Raw genomic sequence first — 19,609 nt, forward strand, 5'->3', positions numbered from 1 at the left:
GGGGTGAGGTGTACACCCTGATGGTAATTTGGACTCCGTATATCGTGCCCACCCCCAAGATCCTATATGTATGTGTAATGAGAGTGTGAGTAATGTGAATGTCTAAGTTGTGGGAAGTAGCAAATCAAGTGGGAGAAACGTTTTTTTACTTATCCAATTGACTTTTTCAGTCTCAGGTGACCGCTAGTTTCCCCAACCTTATAAACAGTAGATTTGCATAATGACTGACGAAACGATGTGAGGTCAGTTTCATGCTGTTTTTAATATGCTACTTCAGCTGAAACTGAAGTAGTAATTCGGATGAGTGACGAAAACGTTTCTCCCACAGAACACAATTTACTTTTTGGGATTTTCATTTGGAGTAATCAGGAAATGAAGGCAGATGATCCGATGTGATGGTCACTAAAGGGAGAAGGCGAAAAAGGAAGACTTCAGCTTTTAAAATATTTCAGAATGACACTATTAATATATTGCATTTTCCATATTTTGCAAGTGTCACTAACTATCACCAAATGCCCTTCCGCCCTTAATATATTATGGATGCCCTTGTATACAGCCCCACAGTGTTTCTTGTAACTTATACATTGTGTATATAGTGTTTTTATATTGTTGTTTTGAATCTGGTCACTTTCTTGCACCTTTGTGGTCTTGGTAGCTAATTTCGATGTGCAGGCAACTGTAGAATGACATAAGTTCTGGTTTTCTTCAGTGATGACGATATTACCAAGGGACTTCTTCGTCGACTGTTGATGACGTATTTATGTAACCCTCGAAATGCAAAGCGATCGATGTGTATTTTGGCGGTCCGTTCAAGTCCACCGAACTTTCAGTTCTGATGACAGCTGTGAATTAACAGCCCCGCCAAGAAGCGGACACATATCTTAGCACCACCGACAGATTTTCATCGTTAATAATGGAGTACGGGAAGGAGAGGGTGGTGGCGTTGGTAGACATGGACTGCTTTTACGTGCAGGTGGAGCAGAGGCTGAATCCAGCTCTGAGGAATACTCCCTGTGTGGTGGCCCAGTACAAGACGTGGAAAGGAGGCAGGTGAGTTTCTGACACAGAGATACCGTTTTTGTGATCGACGCAATTGAAACACCTAGCCGTGACACAAAACCTGGGTCTGTGGGTGACTTAGGTTCCTAAAGCTAAAGTTACGAAAGTTTTCTTTTTCTGGTGTGCCTTACGTACATCCTGTTCGTATTCGTGTAAATCGAGTTAAAAGGTTGATGAAAAAGCCAAAGGTTGCTCTAGTGGACTGATATCTGGTGACTGTGGAGGTCATTCGAGTGCAGTGAACTCACTGGCATGTTCAAGGAACCAGTTTGAGATGATTTGAGGTTTGTGACGTGGTGTGTTATCCCGCTGGAAGCACCCATCAGAACATGGTTATACTGTAGTCATAAAGGGATGGACATGGTAGGCCGTGCTGTTTAAACGATGCTCAGTTTGTACTAAGGGGCACAAACTCTGCTAAAAAAACCACAACATTACACCACCACCACCAACCTGAATCACATCAGACCAGGCAACACTGTCCTATTAGTCATTTCTTGTCTAATTTTGGTGAGCCCATGTGAACTGTAGCTTTAGTTTCCTGTTTTTTAGCTGACAGAAGTGGCACCTGCTGTGGTCTTACGTGGCTGTAGCCCATCTGCTTCAAGGTTCATCGTTTTTTGTGTTTAAAAATGTTGTTTTTTTTGCATAACTTAGTTGAGTGGTTATTTGAATTTGAGTTCCTGTTGCCTTCCTATCAGCGTGAAGCCATTTTCTTTGACCTCTTAGTTGCACAAGGCACTTTCACCCAGAAAACTGCAGCTTTATTTTCTCTTTTTTCAGACCATTCTCTGTAAACCATATAGTTGGTGTTAGGGGAGAAAATGCCAGTAGAGCAGCAGATTTTGAAATAATGAAATACTCTGTAAAACAGAATGTTGACTAGATTACAGAGAATTTAAACATTCCCCTCTCTCTTTGTAACCCACTGGTGAATTCGTTCCCACGACTGCGTGTGTTCAGTTGCATTGACCATTTGAATTGATGTCTCTGTGTTGGCAACTCACCCGCCCTCATGTCCCACAAATAACCGCTTAGACATCCTTCTAAAATGTTTTCACACTTTATGATTTTTTTTTTGTGATCTTTGACTAAATGTTATTGTTTCTTAGTATTATAGCTGTGAGCTACGAGGCCAGGGCTCATGGTGTCACCAGGAACATGTGGGTGGATGATGCAAAAAAACTGTGCCCAGACCTCCAGGTGGCACGAGTGCGTGAGTCTCATGGCAAGGCTGACTTGACAAAGTAAGTGCTGCTGCTGATGTACATCCCCAGAGACTTCCTCTTTTTAATTGGATCAACATTAAATCTTTGGATCAACACTCGATCAACATTGTCTTTAATTAAATTTACGATTATTTTTTGAATTGTCTTAAATCCTTATGGCCAAAGCTGTACTGCAAATATCTTCTTTCTGTCCCCTTTGTAGTTACAGAGAGGCGAGTGTGGAGGTGATTGAGGTCATGTCTCGCTTTGCTGTGATTGAGAGAGCTAGCATTGATGAGGCCTACATGGATTTGACTGCTGCTGTCCAGCAGCGACTGAAAAATATGACTGACAAACAAATCGAAACTTCACTCTTGAGAACTACCTACATCCAGGGGTACCCACAAAGTTCACCTGCAGCTGAAGACTCTGCAGAGGACACTGTGTTGGATAAAGGTAGGCTGTAAGCTAACTTCAGTTACCCAATGAGTTGTTTCTGCAGTTGACACAGAAAGCTGTCGAAGAATAACAGCTAAAAAACTCTGGCAGGCTTTATCCTCCTAACAACATCATGTTTGTGCTCAGAGGAACAGCGATCCAGAGGTCTCCAGCAGTGGCTGGAATCTTTAACGTTCCCGTCAGTGGGTGAGCAGAACTCTGCAGAACTGCAGCTAACTGTTGGAGCACTGATTGTTGAGGAAATGAGAGCAGCTGTGGAGAAACACACAGGTTTCAGTTGTTCTGCAGGAATATCACACAATAAGGTAGGATAAACTCCTATTTAATAGTCTCAGACCGGTAACTGTGTTTGCAGAGATAATCATTTACCGCTCACCTTTCCAAGGTATTGGCTAAACTAGCCTGTGGTCTGAACAAGCCCAACAGACAAACTGTTCTTCCTCTGGACTCTGTGACAGAACTTTTCAGCAGTCTCCCCATTGGCAAGATGTAAGTTTAGTTATGTCATCGCTTACATTGACAGAGTGGCAGCAAAAACTTAAAATTAAACCCTGTCCTCTTGTATTATTTATTTCCCTGCAGCCGTAACCTGGGGGGTAAGCTGGGAACTTCAATCACAGAAACTCTGGGAATAGAGAACATGGGCGATCTCACTCGCTTCTCTAAGGCTCAGTTGGAGCAGCACTTTGGAGAAAAAACAGGGTGAGAGAGCCAGAAATGCCTTCAAACACTATCATTTTGATAATGGTGACATAACTTGCTTAAGAAAGTAATCACATGGTGTTATTAAAATAATAACAAGTAGTTTTGCACTTTTAAACTTCCTTAAACATTTCTGAACTTCTGTACTTGAACTTCTGCTTCAGAAAAGAAACTTTGTAATTTTGGAAACCCTTCTGCACTACAGGGACGTTAAACTTTATCCTGCTTCCTTGTTTAATGTAGTCAGTGGCTGTACGACTTGTGCCGGGGGATTGATTTTGAAGCTGTGAAACCAAGACAGCTTCCAAAGTCCATTGGCTGCAGTAAAAACTTTCCTGGGAAGACATCGCTGGCTACTAAAGAGCAGGTAGAGCCAATGTTTCTGTGCTCTTTCAGTGTGTTCCACAAGCATTTTTAAAGTATTTGTATTTGTGCAGGTACAGTACTGGCTTCATCAACTGGCTCTTGAGTTAGAGGAGAGGCTGACCAAGGACAGAGAAGTGGTAAGACACAATACTTGGTTGTGTAATTTAGTTCTTTTCCCTCATTAAACCATATTTTTTTCAGTTGGGTTTCACATTAGTGCCAAATCCCGTAAATGCAACTATTTTCAGCTCAGTTCCTTTAATTTCTTATAGAACGGTCGTGTGGCTAAAATGCTGACAGTTGGTGTACGTCAGCTTGGCGACAAGAGGATGAGCAGCTTCTCTAGATGTTGTGCTTTAGTGCGCTACGAGGCGACCAAAATATCCAGCGACACCTTTGCCATTATCAAGAGTCTGAACACAGCAGGAAACCATCAGGCTGCATGGTAATTAGAACAGGATACTGCAGAGGGTTTAAAGTAATTTGCCAAAGGGATGTTCTGTGATTTTTATTTATTTATTTTTTTAAATTTTTTAATTTAAACTGTCTTCCATCATGTCCCCAGGACTCCACCCCTCAGCATGTTATACCTCTCAGCTAGTAAATTCAGCGATGTTTCATCAGCGGGGGGGATCGCTGGCTTTCTTTCCAGTGATAGCACTTCAACGCAGCCACCCCGTGAACCAAAAAATGTCTCCCCGTGTAAACAAACCGGCTCCATCCAGTCCTTTTTTCAAAAGGCAGTTGAGAAACAAAAACAGAAGGTTAGAAAGGAGGATGATGATGATGATGATGATGAAGAGGATTCTGGTACACACAGCAATGAAGGTCTCCCAGCTTCCTCGTTTCACAATACTTCTGTTTCTGTTAGTCAGTTGAAGTCAGACGCTGTCTGTCCTGCTTCCTCTTTTACACCTGTTTCTCAGTCCAAAATTGGTTCATCCAGCCCCCACCCAGGCATTTCCTCTTTCTTTCACAAGAAGACCATTGAAAAAAGCCTCCAGGTTTCAGGGTCAGCACTGAACAAGCCTGAAAACGGACAAATGCCAGGTCCCGTTGATGAGGAAGACACCAAAGACATTGTTGTTGTGGCATCAGGCTTGGAGTCAAAACTTAGCTCAGAGAATGCATCTCATGAGTCGGCAAGTGAGGAGTTAAGGAATGAACTGGACATTAATGTGGAGTCAAATCACCCTCCTCCCACTGTGGCCAGTGAAGATCTGATGAGCTGTGAACGCTGTGGTCAGGAGGTGTTAGCGTGGGAAATGCCAGAACACAATGACTATCATTTTGCTCTGGACCTCCAGCAGTCCTTCTCTTCAGGCACATCAACCATCACTTCCTCTTCTTCTTCCGGTACCGCTATGAATCCTCTCAGAGCAGCAGCAGCAGACACAGCCCACTCCTCTCGGGGCAAGACTAAAACAAGAGGCCAGTCGGGACCAGCACCAAAAAGACCCCGCTCCCAAAGTGCAAGCACGGGCACTCTGGATTCATTCTTCAAGAAAAACTGAAGATCTAATGCAGAACCGCAGTTTTAAATTAAACTCAAACGTAGTTCTGATTATGTACATTTTAAAAAATGTTTGTTTACAAAGCCATATCCTAAACAGTACATTAAGACTTTTCTGCTTTCAATGTTGAAGTTGGGTGATGATAACAATGTGTATAAAAAAAAATCAAAAAATCTTATTTATTTGATTTATTTAATTTACTTTTTAATGATAAATAAAAAGACAATATTATTAAGAGACATTTTTTTTAAAGCAGAGTGTATTAAAGATTCGTTTTACTCATCCTAGTAACATGCAGTATGCTGTAGTACTTTGACTTATCAGCAGATGACACTAGTTAGTTGAATGTAGAGCAGAAATCCTCACTCGATCAACAGTATGAAGTGTTCTAGTAAGAAAGAGAGAGGGGCACATGATTGTGATTTGTAAGACAAGAAGGTAGTATTTGAAATACTCTTGGTGTCAATGAGTTTTCCAAACACAACTAAGTACATTTACATAGAAGACTCAGATTCACATAGGAAACCACACACCCTTGTGAGCAAGCCTTTTAGGTTTCTATAAGAACAAATGTGACAAAAGTAGCCCTGAACTTGTCATCCTTTATCACAAGGCTATTGCTAACTTCACAAATGTAAATTTATATTGCCATGGCCGAGCTCACAGCCTACATCATGGACTGGTACAAGATGAGCTGATAACTCATAAAATAATGTAGCGGAGGGCAGATTGAAATGTTATAAAAGATCAATCAGGTCAATAATGTAGCAGCTCCTCTGGCTCAAAATCCATTACAGTTCACAGGTTATTGCCTGTGAAATGACACATCTGACCCTGACCCGGAGCAGAATTTGGTTGAAGATCTATTAGATGATTATTGTGTCTGAGTTATTGTAAAATCTGAACAATAGCCTCAGAGGAAGGATTATTGTTCAGTATGGACAGATGCCTGACTGTGACATAAGCTCATTGGCCCTTCAGCTGGATGAGCTAATAAGTATCAGCTGCATTAATTGAATTAAAGCAAAGGGTGTGTGTGATTTTGGTGTCACTGTAAAAAACAAAACAAAAAACCCCCAATAAACAAATATTTCCATAATAACTTTTAATGATATTATAATTCAAGCAATGTTTAAGGCTTTGGCTCACAATGGAGGCCATTTCCACTCGTTAAGTCTAATCAGCCCAAATCAGGTGAGTAATATAAAGTGTTATAAAAAAAAAAGTAAAAACATAAATACACTAAGTGTGTGGTAGTTCATGGTTCTGTGTGTCTGTGGTTGTCCAGGTAGGGAGCTGACGTATAACGTCAGAGGGCCTGTCAGTTGCCAAATTACAGTTTTTGTATTATTGTATTAGAATTTTTTTTTCCTGTTGCAGCTTTAATGGCATAAATTACAGACAACCCAATGGCTTGTTCAACCTTTGACATGATTGCCACTCCAAAGAGTGCAATTGCAGCATAAATAGATGAGTCATCCTCTTCATGTTTTCTGCAGTGGTGAACTTATTGTCCTGTAGAGCCATTGACAGACCTGAATGGCTAAATTATGCTTGCACTTTCTTGCATCAGCTGGAGAGCAGGATAGGAGGAGCCAAACCAGGGAAAAAAAAACTATTGTGAAGGAAGTCATGATCTATTCACATAGGATATATCGTTTAAAACACTGCAATGTCACATTTTACTTTGAAAAAACACTGTTAAACAGCTGCTAAAGTGACAATAAAACTTTTATTCATGTACATCATAATACACGAATTGGATCTGTACATAAATATTGCATTTCACCCAGAAAATGATCAAAATACACGTTGAATTAAAAGGAAAACTGACTTCAAAGGATTTCAAAAGAGTGAAAATAAGCTGGTGTTAAGAAGAAGACTGAAAAATCTTTGAATGAATTGTAAAATCCAGAACTACTACAAATCTATAAAAATCTTCCGAGATGCGGTAAAACAAATTTTAACACCTGAACTCTTTATAAATGCTATAAAATATTTTGGTTGAAATGCATTCTTAGCTTACCTGTCTTTGCTTGCACACACACACACACACACACACTGTGCATCAATGATGTCGGTGCAAAAAAACAATACAAACTTTGAATGCGCGTATAAGTCACGTCAACATGCAATAGAAAGACAGATGGTGAGGCCAACAGCAGGCGTGAACAGAGCAGTAATTAACGTTCACTTATTACATTTTTTTCCTCTAAATATCAAAAGTTTTCCAATAGCACCAACTTCATTTTTTTTACTAAGTTATAAAACAATGGGCTGTAATGGAAGGCTTCTTGAATAGGAGTTCCATTAGGCACTATGCTAAACCCCTTCGAGTTTGTGACATCAGTAACTTAAGTGAAGAGTACATCAAGTACCTTTAACATAATTGCTCTTAAATAAAGCTGCATCAGTAGGCAGTTCCACATACTAATGTGTAATCACACGCATCGCTTTGGGAGAATCTGGAGTATCTGTTTTTCATCAGTTCTCCTTTCGACCCAAATTAGCAACAACGTCCCACTGGAGTCGTTCTGTGAAAGTGGAATGCTGTCTAATACAATATCTACACTGACCTGAGTAACTAAAGCACTTGAAAGACAGGCAGCAAGATCATTATCATCTTACCGCCCTATTGTGAGGCAGTACTTGTGAATTAAAGAAAAAATAGTTCTCACTGATAAATGTGACAGTTAAAAAGTGATTGCCAATGTGAGTTATCCTGGCAGACTGACATACAAACTGGGCCATGTTCTAGCTTTTCATACCACACAATGCTCTCCGTTATCTTCATAAAAGTGATGAAACAACAAAGCTCAACGCAAGATAATGAAGCTTCTGACCTGCTCACACAGCAGTTACTATGACAAGGAGATGATTTAAGAGCATATAAAAGTTTGTAATTGTCAGTCAGGCACTTTGCACAGACACTGCGCTGTGAGGCGGTGACACTTGCGCCTTGTGTTACACTGGTGTGAAATCATTCCATACCTGCAACTGTTGAGTTTATAAAAACAGTTACCTGGCACGGGTATATCATCGCTGGCGTTTATACCTCAGTGCAAATATGCATGTGAGCATATTGTTGAAGTATGTATTAACAGTGCATTTAGGTGTAAACTGTGTGAGCAGCACCTCGTTGTAAAGGCCAGAATGCAGTTTTCAAAGTTTCCAAAGCGAACTTTGGTAGATGATGCTTGGTCATTGTGTTGTAGATATGGATGAAAGGTTTCTCATCAGTACCAAGAAAAGCAACACTTTTTAAGCCTCAACAACACAAAGCAGATGGAAAATATCAGCAGGTACTGAAAAGGCTCTAAGGAACAAAATGTAAGAAGGTGACAAAGCTTTGGAACATGGTGAGACAACAGAATCGCGCAAAAAGGCTTTTACTGTGAAGGGAACTTGGCAGCGTGGCCTTTGGAGAAAGCAGGAGGTGGTTTTTAAAGCACTCTGTTTTGAGGTGGGACGGTGTTTGGTTCTGTGGTTGCCTGAAGAATGTTAGGGCTCATCCTCATCTCGTCTTTAGGATGGCTGGTACTCGACGATGGGAAGCAGCTTGGTGACGTGCCCGATACCTTTGGTTACCCCCTCTCTGAAGAGAATCTTTGCTCCCACCTTCAGATATTCTGGATGCTTGATGAACTTGAAGAGAACCACCGCTTTCTCTCCCGTCCTCAGCTCCTCCTGTTGTACAGTGGTGTAGCACGAGAACAGGAATCAAACAAAGGCAGGATTATTAATGAGATAGGTGATCTGGGCCAAATACAGCAGCAGAGGCTTTAGTGGCACTAAATTAGAAATTAACCTGTGGGCTGTTCTTTTAAATGAAAGATGAGTGGTTCTGTGTATATATAATTGCACTTTTAAACTTGCAGATTTAATTTTAAAATCAATCAGTGGAATAGTGACACCAAGATTAAGATTAAAGGGCACACACTCAACAAACAAATAAAATAGCTCTGTAGTGCCAATAGAGTCCTTAAAAAAATCCCAGAAAGGATTTGTTATAATTCTGGATTGTATCAAAATTCTTGGTTTCTCTTGTTTTGAATCACTGCTGTATCATTTCAGAGCAGACACTAAACAGAATAGTTTTTTGGATTCCTGGTTTGAAAGACTGATAATGTGAGAAAACCAAGATACACCTACCCAGAGCCTTTCACATCTTTAAGTACTCTTGTAGCTGGCAATAGATTGCTTGTAGCTAGCAGAAGGAAGTACTTCTGTTGTAAAAGAGAGGAGCAACTGTGCTCACCATGAAAGAAATGGATTATGTTCTACACGACAAATCTGAACACCCATCTGAGGATTTAACTCCATTGGTCACCAGCCATTACACACTGTTAATAAACCACGTAGCCTGTGACAAACATGGATTTATTGATGAGTGTGTCTCCTGCCTTGAAAACACCATTTTTTCACTTTCTCTGTGTTAATGAGAGCATTTTAGCTCAGCGGATGGACCAACCTTGCCATACACTGCTTCCACTGTTGCAGTTTGTCTCACATTGCCAATGTGCACAGTAACCTGGAAGCCCTTGTGGAAGGTCTTGGCATGGAAAAGCAGGACAATCTCAGCCTCAAACATCCAGCAGATGGTAGGATCCATCTCTGGGCTCACCATCACCATGCCCTGTAAGTGGAAAACATATGGATGGTGTACATACATAGTTCAGATTTGTATGAAAATAATGATTTCAAATTCCAAGTTTCTTTTACTGCAATTTACATTAACCAATAGATAGATATATTATACTTTTAATGTGATTAACTAATAAAACACTAATTTAGACAAGCTCTGAGTCTGACCTTGCGCAATAATGAGCGGTCAAAGTTGCCCAGAGCAAGTGTAGCAGCCTGGCCCGCCCTGAGCACCCTGCATGCCGAGCGGTTCCTTTGGATGCTGCCTACGGTCAACTGGTGGAACTGACCTGAGTCTGTGGGCCCTACTACAAGATGATCCCCTTCACGGCAAATACCACTGTAAGACCAGAGAGAATAGCGAGTCAGAGGGATTTCTGGGTTAAAAACAAAGAACCCACTTAACCTGTAATGAAACAATAATTTCAACATACTGACCTGTATAGAGTACCTCCAACCACTGTCCCCACCTCTGGAACTGTGTAGATCTCATCCACCTGCAATGATGCACATGGCTGTCATTCAGATCAAAATAATCTGTGTATTTACACTGTGCATTTGGAAGACAGTAGCTCACAGCCAGAAGATCATTTTGCACGGACAGACAAACTTTATTTCATTTTAATGTTGTGGAGTCTGTAACTTACAATATAAAGCGCCTTAAGGCGACAGTTGCTGGAAACTAACGCTCTATAAATAAAATCGAATTGAATTGAACTGAATTGAATTATTTCAGACTGACCTGAAACTCTGTTAGCTGCTGCATTAGTTCCTCCTGCTCCTTGCTGTTGCTCAGAGGAGGGATGATGTTGAAGAAAACTTTAAGCAAATCTAGACTCTCTCCAGAAACACTGGACAAGGTGAAGATTGGCGTGATGCTGAGAGAGAGTTTCAGGAAAAAATAAAAATGATTACTTTCCAGTTTTTGTTTACAGTATTTATTATAGAAGGAGTGCAAACTTTACTGCATGTTATTAAATGGAAAACTGCACTTGTGTGTTTCATACCTTGGTGACTGTGCAAACTGCTGTGCTGCTGTGACAGCATCATCTGTACTGCTTACAACCATGGGCACCTTGTTGCAGCCTGGTTGCTTCAAGACACGCTCCAACTGCCGCACTGTGCGCTCAACAGTGGCCCGTGTGCAGAGGTCCACTTTACTGATAACAATGAAGATGGGAACCTTCAGTGCCATGGCAAGGCCAAGATGCTCCCGTGTGGTACCAGCTGGAAAAGAATGAGAAGGAGAGGAAGAAAGAAAGAGGATTTACCTGGGATTTTGCATTGCTTATATCTTGCCTACTACTTGTTCACCAAAAATAGCTTTCACAAGCAAGCAGACAAAGGCAATGTTTATTTAATGTCATGTTTTCAGAAGGGATGAAGTCTTCCTAAACACACGTAAATACTATTGCCTAAGCTAAATCCAACCTATAAACCTCCAACTGTTGACTCGGTAATCCAAATAAGACTTTGCAAGAAATTTAAAAAGATACGCCAATTCAAACAGGGGATTTATTCTTTGTACAAACACAACAGCTGCCCTCTGAGTCTCAAACACCTATTGCTTAGCATAAGAGTGCTTATCTACAAACCCAGACTTAATGCAAATCAAAGACTATATACACGAAGGGTTATATAGCACATACCACAATAAAAGACTTTTATGTCATTAGAGAAACAGTTTGAGGATAGGACTGATTCAAAGTATTCAAACATATACTGTAACTATGTCTCTGATGTTTCCACGAGTGCCAAATAGTAGCTCTTCTAAACAAAGTGACTTCTCATGTTCTCTTAATTTTGGTCTCAAGAAGATTCACATTTCAGAAAAACACAAACTGAGTTTTGAAAAAAAAATTGAGGTGAGGTAAATGTGTCACAGTGCAGTAAAAAGTAAAGCATAACTAAATGATGCAAAAAGATTACTCGCCCTTTGGCTTCTTAGCTTAAAAGTTACAACCCAAGAGAAGCCCTATGCATTACACGGATCCATTACGCTGTTTCATAATTAAAGCTGTAGTTCTTGGGTTGCAGACGGCATGTCCCTTCCTATCTACATTCTTGACCCCATTTTCCCTGCACGTCCTATTTTAGAACAGACACCCACATAAACACAGTAACGCCTACGCTGCATTAATAAAGGTTATTTAAGTATAAACAAATATACACTTAGGAACTTAATTTATCCATGCCCTTTTTATGAAAAAAATGCATTGTACTTTAATGTGTTTTTAATTATTTTGCTAAAAATCAGAAATAAATGTATTATCCTGTTGTTACAAATTATTTAAATTACCTTTATTTTTACTGAGTGTAGTTATTCGTTTGATGCTGACAGTGTTATTAGTTATTTACTCAAAGATAGACAAACCATTGCAGAACAGTGTAAATAAACAAGGAGTACAGATAGGACTTTCTGAAGCATTTAATTATACTCTGACTGTGCCCAATAAACCCTTTAGTATTTTTTAATATTTAATAATCAGTTATGTTTTTGCGTTAGCACTAAAACTAACTGCTTATGAAATTGCAGTATTTCAATTTAATACTGTTTAGAAATAAACAGCCTCGGAAAATAACACAGACTTATTTTGGCATGGAATCAGTCAACTCATATAATCAAAATAAGCTTAAATAGCAGTTCAACCCTGGAAGAAAACACAAATCCCATCAGGGTTGTGTCAGGAAAGGAATCCAACATAAAAACACTGCCAAATCAAACAGGCAGAGCTAACTGCTGTGGCAACCCCTTGTGAATAATAAGAGCAGCTAAAAATATATATTTTTTTAATTGGCTCTGTAATGTCATGGTTTTCATATCGGCCTAAAAGTGAAAGATCTCTTGTTCGCTCCCAGGAAGTGACACAAAGCCCTTTGGGGCTGTGTCGGGAAATCTGGGATAAAATCTACCAAATGAAAAACGCGAAACAACCCCTTGTGAGTAAGGGAGAAGCCAAAAGTACAGCCATGCATTAACAGCAGATGCATATAGCTCATCCAATAACTCCAACCGGATGTGAGCTACAGCACTTAATGACTAACATCTCAAAGGCTCAGGTTTCCTATACAGGCTTTAGTGCCACTTGCGAAACGTAAACAAAACTACAGCTTTCTTAATAATAATATATTACTTTGGTGTATTGCATAGAGGACTGTTTCCAGATGGTCTCTTGCCTTGAGCAAAGGGTTCTTATCTGTGTTCACTGATACACACTGAAATGCTGTGTGTCACAATGGGTGAATGGTCTAAGGGTGTGCCACCTGGTATTGTTGGTGTAAATCCCAAACGGCTTTGTAGTGCAACACTTATTCATATTTATATTTTCAGCTCTAACAGCAAACATAATCAAACAGTATGTTTTCAAATGTAAAACAGAAAGCTGTTTAGGCTGACCAACGAGTCTCGGAGGCTCAGGTTTCCAAGTAGGTCCTTCCTGGATACAAGCTTCCTGCACTCAATGTCAGCTAATGCTATCATGAAAATGTTGGGGTTGAGCACATTATACAATAACACATTACCTATAAATAGAACAAGATGTGAAACATAATACTGAAGTAAGGTTTAGTGATTTCATTTTTACAGAAGAATAAAAATACAGGAAGAACTTGGGTAAAGCTGGACTGTGAAGATCCGATTTGCATCACAACAATATGCAAATCAGCATGTTTCTTTTGCCTCTGGAAGAGTGTAGCACCTGATCAACTTATCTGAATTCTCTTCTTATCTTTGGTTATATGGTAAAAACACATGTCAAGCCTTAACCCCACTGAAAAGGCCAAATGCTTGCAAGATTTGAGAAAACCTCTTGTGACTGTCAAGTGCAATGCTGAAATACACACTAGCTTTGCAAGAGCGCAGCACTATCCCCAGTGGGTCAAAGTACTCTGCCCTGAAATTATGATATCTGAGATATTTTGGGACTTACACTGCCAAGCAAAGATGAAGGTTGGTTTATTGCATAACCTCAGCTATCACATGTCAGCAAAGTGCCAAGCCATAACTGTGCACTACAGTGTGGGGGTATGGTGTACACAAACATGGGCTATCTCTCAACCAGAACAGCAAACTGCATTACTATCTTGCACAACAACAGTTACATTTGAATAGAACTTGGAGAAAATTTAATCGTTCACTTAACCTTGGAGATCCTTAAAAAAGACATCCACCTTGGTCCCTAATGGACATAAATGTCCATTCCCCAAAAAGTGCAATAAAAATCTTATGTATTAATATTTTTTTCCACTTTAAATTGGTCAGTCTTTTAAAACTACTTCTCCCTGAAATATTCATATAAAGTTTTAATTATATTTTCGTTGTTTTAACCCTTTAAATCCCAGTTGTATTACACGAGCGCCCTGTTTTTTTTAGCCCAAAAAACAAAAAAACTAAATATTTTCCAAAAAAAACATTTGAAGTAATATTTGATTGTTATTATAATTAGGCCTTTAGATGGTCCAAAGATTGGCACCAAAATTCATTTTGACCTGCCATTATTTTTTTTGCAGGAGCACATTAAAAAAAAAAATGCATCCACCTTTAAGCCTATGTCCATTCCCCAAAATGTGCAATAAAAATATTAAATATTAATTTTTTTTTCACTTTAAATTGGTCAGTCTTTTAAAACTACTTCTCCTTGAAATATTCATGTCAAGTTTTAATTACATTTCGCGGATTTTAACCCTTTATATCCCGGTTTCGTCACATGAGCGCACTGCTTTTTTTGCCCCAAAAAACATAAAACTTGAATATTTTCCAAAAAAAACATTTGAGGTAATATTCAATTGTTATTATAATTAGGCCTTTAGATGGACTAAAGATTGGCACCAACATTCATTTCGATCGCCTTTTTTTTTTTTTTCAGGACCAGAAAATGGTCTCCAGGCGGCAAATGCTCCTCCTCTAGGCCGAAATAAGTGCATCTTGCCGGGGTAAGTCGCGACGATTACCGGGGCACGATCACCGGGGACCCCTTTTTCCAGCACACACGCCCGATACCACGTGACAACAAATACGTCATTTCCTGTTGACTAAAAAAAAAATGCACCCTCTCATGGTCCTAGGGACCAAAAAATGGTCCCGCCCGATCAGCGGGCGAAGCCGCTGCTGCACGCCGGAGATGAGGCTTCATTTCCGGCAGGTCTGTCCAAGCAGCCCGCTGTTTTCCAGCAGAGGTCAAATGTGAAGCAAGGGCGCCACCCGGTGGACAAATAAAAAAATTACAACTCTAAGGCCTGTAGTCCAAAACGAAACCTAAGCTGGAAACCTGACGATCCCTTTGACCGTAATTTTTCTGGCGTGAAAAATAGCGTTTATAATGGGTTTCAATGTGGACATTTTTGTCCAAAGGGACTAAGGTGGATGCATTTCTGTAGCTTAGCCATTTTAGGCTAATTCAATGAATTTACACCACAATTATAAAATATAATTAAAAAGAAAATTCTTTGACAAATTTGGCTATATTCCACTCAACACAGTGAAAATGGTTTAAAATTAAAAATGCAAAAGACAATAAATGTCCCTAAGGACCTCTGAGGGTTTTTAATACTCACCAATTCCAGTATTCGCACTGACCACAAGCATTGCAAAATCTGGACAATAACTGGTGAGGCCAAAGATGGTGGTTTTCAAGTACTTGTGGTGACCCGCCAGATCAATGAATGTGATCATTTTAGAGGCACTCTCACAAATCTCCTCTGCTGTCCGAGACTCGCTGTAATTCACAACCTAAAAAAAGAAAACAAACAAACAAACAAAATTAGCTATCAGTTACTAACATTTCATGCAGATGGAGTAGTTTAATATATATCAGAATAGGAATCTGTAGTAAAACATCCAAAATTGTAAAAATTATGATATAATGGATGTATTTACTCTTTGCTACTTATCACAACTGATGTAAAAGTACATAAATAAGGTGTAATATATATTATTTTATAGAGGACGTTTTCTCACCTCTCCTTTGCTGTTAAAGCCAAGAATCTCAAAGCTAATGCTCGAAGTACGTCCAGTCTGAATCTCATGTAGATGTCTGAAAAGGTTGAGCCTCGCTCTTCCCCGTCCATTGTCCAGCTCACCTTGTGTCAAAACACCCAAAAGAGTGGACTTGCCCGAGTCCACATTGCCCAGTACGGCTACTCGTAGGTCTAAGAACTAAGGAGAAAAACACAACACCAAAATGACTTAAAAATGCCCAAGAATTTAAACATCCAGAGATATCCATGTGCAGGTAGCCACACTAACCTGCTGGTCATCTGGCACTTTGCGAATGAGAACTTCAGCAATCTTACGAGGCACATCAGAGTCACAGTCCACCTCTCGCTCTCTTAAAATTGTGATGTCCGCTCCAACTCTGTCACGAAAAACAAACGTAAGTACAGTTCTTTGTGTTTTGGTAGATGAGGTAAACTACAACAGCAGAATAACTATCAGTCAGTAAACGGAATAAAAATACTGGACTTACTTCTCTGCAAGCCGATGGAGCGTTTTTAGTGAAGCCCTCATTTCCTCCTCTGATAGTCCCACCAGCATGCCATTGTCCTCGACACCTATTTGATAGACAGCTTCACCTCGGCCCTCCTGCAGTCGCCATTTCATTTGTGTTGCTAAGTGCTCAAAGCGGTATTGTGTGGGGTTCACTAGCTTGAGCTATTCAAGAAAAGAAATTACTAATTAGTACTCAACACTATTTTGGACATAAACAAATGATTACTGTAGGACCAAGGCAATAAAAAAGCTCTATATTGACAAGAAGCGGCTGTCCTGATACTACAAATGCTCTAGTAACTAGAGATTAACTTAATCCACAGTGGTGTTATATTTCAATGGAAAGACTGCCCCTATATATTCACACATACTGCATACTGATAAATTTCCAATAACATCCACATCACAATCCATCCATATATAAATCAGTTTTATGGTGTTATGTAAAGCATTTTAGCTCTATGAACAAAACAAAGACTTTGCGTCACAGCTAATTTGCTTACCTTGTACTCTATATTTCCCTCTTCAGCCTAAGAGACAGGGAGTAAAACAAAGAGAGACAGAAAAGAAACAACAGCTGTAAAACTGTAAGGAAGACAACAGACTATTGATTTGTTTAAAGAGAAAAAGAAAAGCAGTTTGACTGAATGTGCAGTCAGTGTTCTCTATGAATAGGCAGTCACTGAGAGCTATACAAACAGGCTAACCGCTTGCTTAGCCTTACACAGCGACTTAATATGTTATTACACATTACATACACATGCTTAAAAGTCAAAATCAATACATTTAAGGTAAACCAAGTCGCGAAAATATCTGTCATGTAATCACTTATGACAGGGGACCTAGTTATATTCAGTGATCAGCTGACAGCAATTTTATACTGGGCAGCTTATGATCAGTAAAGGTTAAAGAACAGTTTAGGATTAAGTGTCACGTTTAAAAAACGCAGCTGGTGGGTAATGACAACACACGGAGGTCACTGTACAATAAATAAATAAATAAATACATGTAAAAAAAAAAAGTTTTGTGTAGTAACACAGTCCTTGGCTGAGTGAATGTCAGACACTCACAGTATCACTATCTAGAGGTCGGCTGGCTGAGCTATGCACCCGCCCCCTATTTACAAACACAGCTGATCTTCTTTTGCTAGCTAGCAAAATACTTGCATTTTTTTAATCAAAAAACTTTCAATTAACATACGTTAGGCCTATTTCTGCAAAACTACTGTAAATAGAAAGTCGTAAGCCAACAGCAAACGCAAAACTTCTACGATTGAAATGGTACCATTCATTTTCTTTGTACCGACTAGCTACGTGTCACTGCAGGTTCAAAGACAAGTCAATAGTGGGGAAGCTAACCCTCAAAACAGGAAATACAATGACAAACCTACGAGTAGCGTTACAACAGACAAAAATCCATTTGCTTACTCTTAGTGACAGGCTTTCCAGTGCCCGGGAAATATTAACTCGAAATAGCTAATTGTGCGCGTATTTTTAGCCTTACCTCTGGAGGTAGATACGGGGTGTTATTGCTTGGTTTGAAGTTGCGGGATAATCGAGCTTTTGCTTTCTTGTTCTTTGCAGAGGATTTTTTGGGGGCTACCCCATAGCCATTCGCAGGCTTGCCGCTGGACACACCACCAGATCCAGAGCTGTGTCCGTTTCCTGAGCCAAATAACTCCGATACCCGCGCATCCATCGGCTACTTTGGGACCTAACTTGTTAGCTTACAACTACTTAGACAGATTCTGACGCTATATAAATAATATATACCTCGGGCCAGGCATTGGGGTGGTTGTAATTACCCCGATAATGGCAGTGTGCAGCCCCCAAAATAAAAAATAAAGCAATACCCTCCCCCCAAACTCCGCGAACTGAACAATAACAGCACCGGCCGAGACTACGGCTTTGAGTTTACAGTATGCCTACGTCACAGCCAAATGCCAATGGTGCGTTTGTTTTAAATAACTGCGTAGCGCGAGGGAGAGGTTCATTTTGTTTTCCTATTTACTCATATTGCATGTCAGTTTAAACCCCACCCGCCTACATCTAGATGTAAACATACTCGGTTTTCAGTGGTTTGCATCAGATGAAGGAAATAAGTGCGTAATGTCCAGCTTGTTTACAAAGTTGATGACATCTAAAATATGTCACCAGTTTAATTATAAGGAATGTGACCTGCATGCCAACGCCCTTGAGGCTTTATTACCTCAGGTTTTGTATCTGTATGGTATTTCTGGGAAGATTCAACGTCATTATTTCAGCTGCTAAGAAAGACTTATAATTACTAACAATTATCATCTAGCCAGGTAAACTGAAAGTGGTTTGTTGAATTGATATCCAGCAAGCAGCGAAAAGAAACTGAGGGAATTGTAAAATGGTGTGATTTCTTGACCATAAGTTAGACAAGATGTGTTGAAAATACAGCTCTTATATATAAAACCTTCGGGATCCCGAGAACACAGTGGGTGAAAGGACAACATTGAACTTTTCAAATAGATTACTATTTGAAAAATTAAACTTGATTGGGCATTGTTATATTTGCAATCGAACTATATTTCAACCAGAACCTCATGACCGTCAAGCACATTTACCTTCAACGTTGTAAGGTATTTACATTTAGGTATTTATTTATGTATTTACATATTAAATTAGTGATTTTGTCATCTTGTACTGCTAAGATTAAGGGATTTATTTCTTTACACGTCACGTCATATACGCAAGGTTTTTCAATTCAAGTCTGGATATAAGCTGTTTCACAGACAGTTAAAATCAATGTAAAATCGGGTACCCAATTTTACACAATATTTAGTAATTTTGTTTGACCTATATTTTTTGCAGCCGCTTTAGCGACACCCAAAGGAAGTGATGTGTAAGCTAAACATTTTACAAACTCGATATGAATCACAATGCTGTGCAAAAGTCTTGTCACCCTTTGTTTCTTTATATTTTGCTAGTAAAGTGGGAACTAGGTGCAGGCTTTTATTGAAATGTGTGCAAACATAAATGCAAACAGAGTTTGCAAGGTAAAAAAACAAACTTTATAAGTCTAACCAGCTTGAAAGTCAATATTTGTATGGCCGCTTTATTCTTCAGCATGATGATGAGCTCTGTCTTAGGAAGGTTTCTTGCAGTTTCTTTAAGTAGTCTTCTGGAATAGTTCCCCAGGAC

General features: G+C 39.6%; 2 protein-coding genes across 2 annotated transcripts; one reads left to right on the forward strand and one right to left on the reverse strand.

Moving 5' to 3' along the window:
• Positions 1–706: 706 nt before the first annotated feature.
• On the forward strand, positions 707–6,367 carry polh (polymerase (DNA directed), eta). The gene is made up of 10 exons (XM_082557712.1): positions 707–1,050; positions 2,172–2,306; positions 2,491–2,723; positions 2,853–3,031; positions 3,112–3,215; positions 3,309–3,428; positions 3,672–3,795; positions 3,866–3,931; positions 4,067–4,239; positions 4,360–6,367. Exons 1-10 carry the CDS (start codon positions 914–916, stop codon positions 5,306–5,308), a joined length of 2,220 nt encoding a protein of 739 aa, XP_082413838.1. The 5' UTR covers positions 707–913; the 3' UTR covers positions 5,309–6,367.
• Positions 6,368–7,021: 654 nt separating this feature from the next.
• On the reverse strand, positions 7,022–18,378 carry gtpbp2a (GTP binding protein 2a). The gene is made up of 12 exons (XM_082557713.1): positions 17,943–18,378; positions 16,943–16,969; positions 16,417–16,601; positions 16,197–16,305; positions 15,909–16,106; positions 15,506–15,680; positions 10,960–11,179; positions 10,695–10,830; positions 10,391–10,449; positions 10,121–10,292; positions 9,780–9,944; positions 7,022–8,995 (listed from the first exon to the last, which is right to left on the reverse strand). Exons 1-12 carry the CDS (start codon positions 18,135–18,137, stop codon positions 8,834–8,836), a joined length of 1,803 nt encoding a protein of 600 aa, XP_082413839.1. The 5' UTR covers positions 18,138–18,378; the 3' UTR covers positions 7,022–8,833.
• Between the last annotated feature and the right edge of the window lie 1,231 nt (positions 18,379–19,609).

The sequence above is a fragment of the Aulonocara stuartgranti genome (genome assembly GCF_965226115.1).
Source record: "Aulonocara stuartgranti genome assembly, chromosome: 13".
NCBI lineage: Eukaryota > Metazoa > Chordata > Actinopteri > Cichliformes > Cichlidae > Aulonocara > Aulonocara stuartgranti.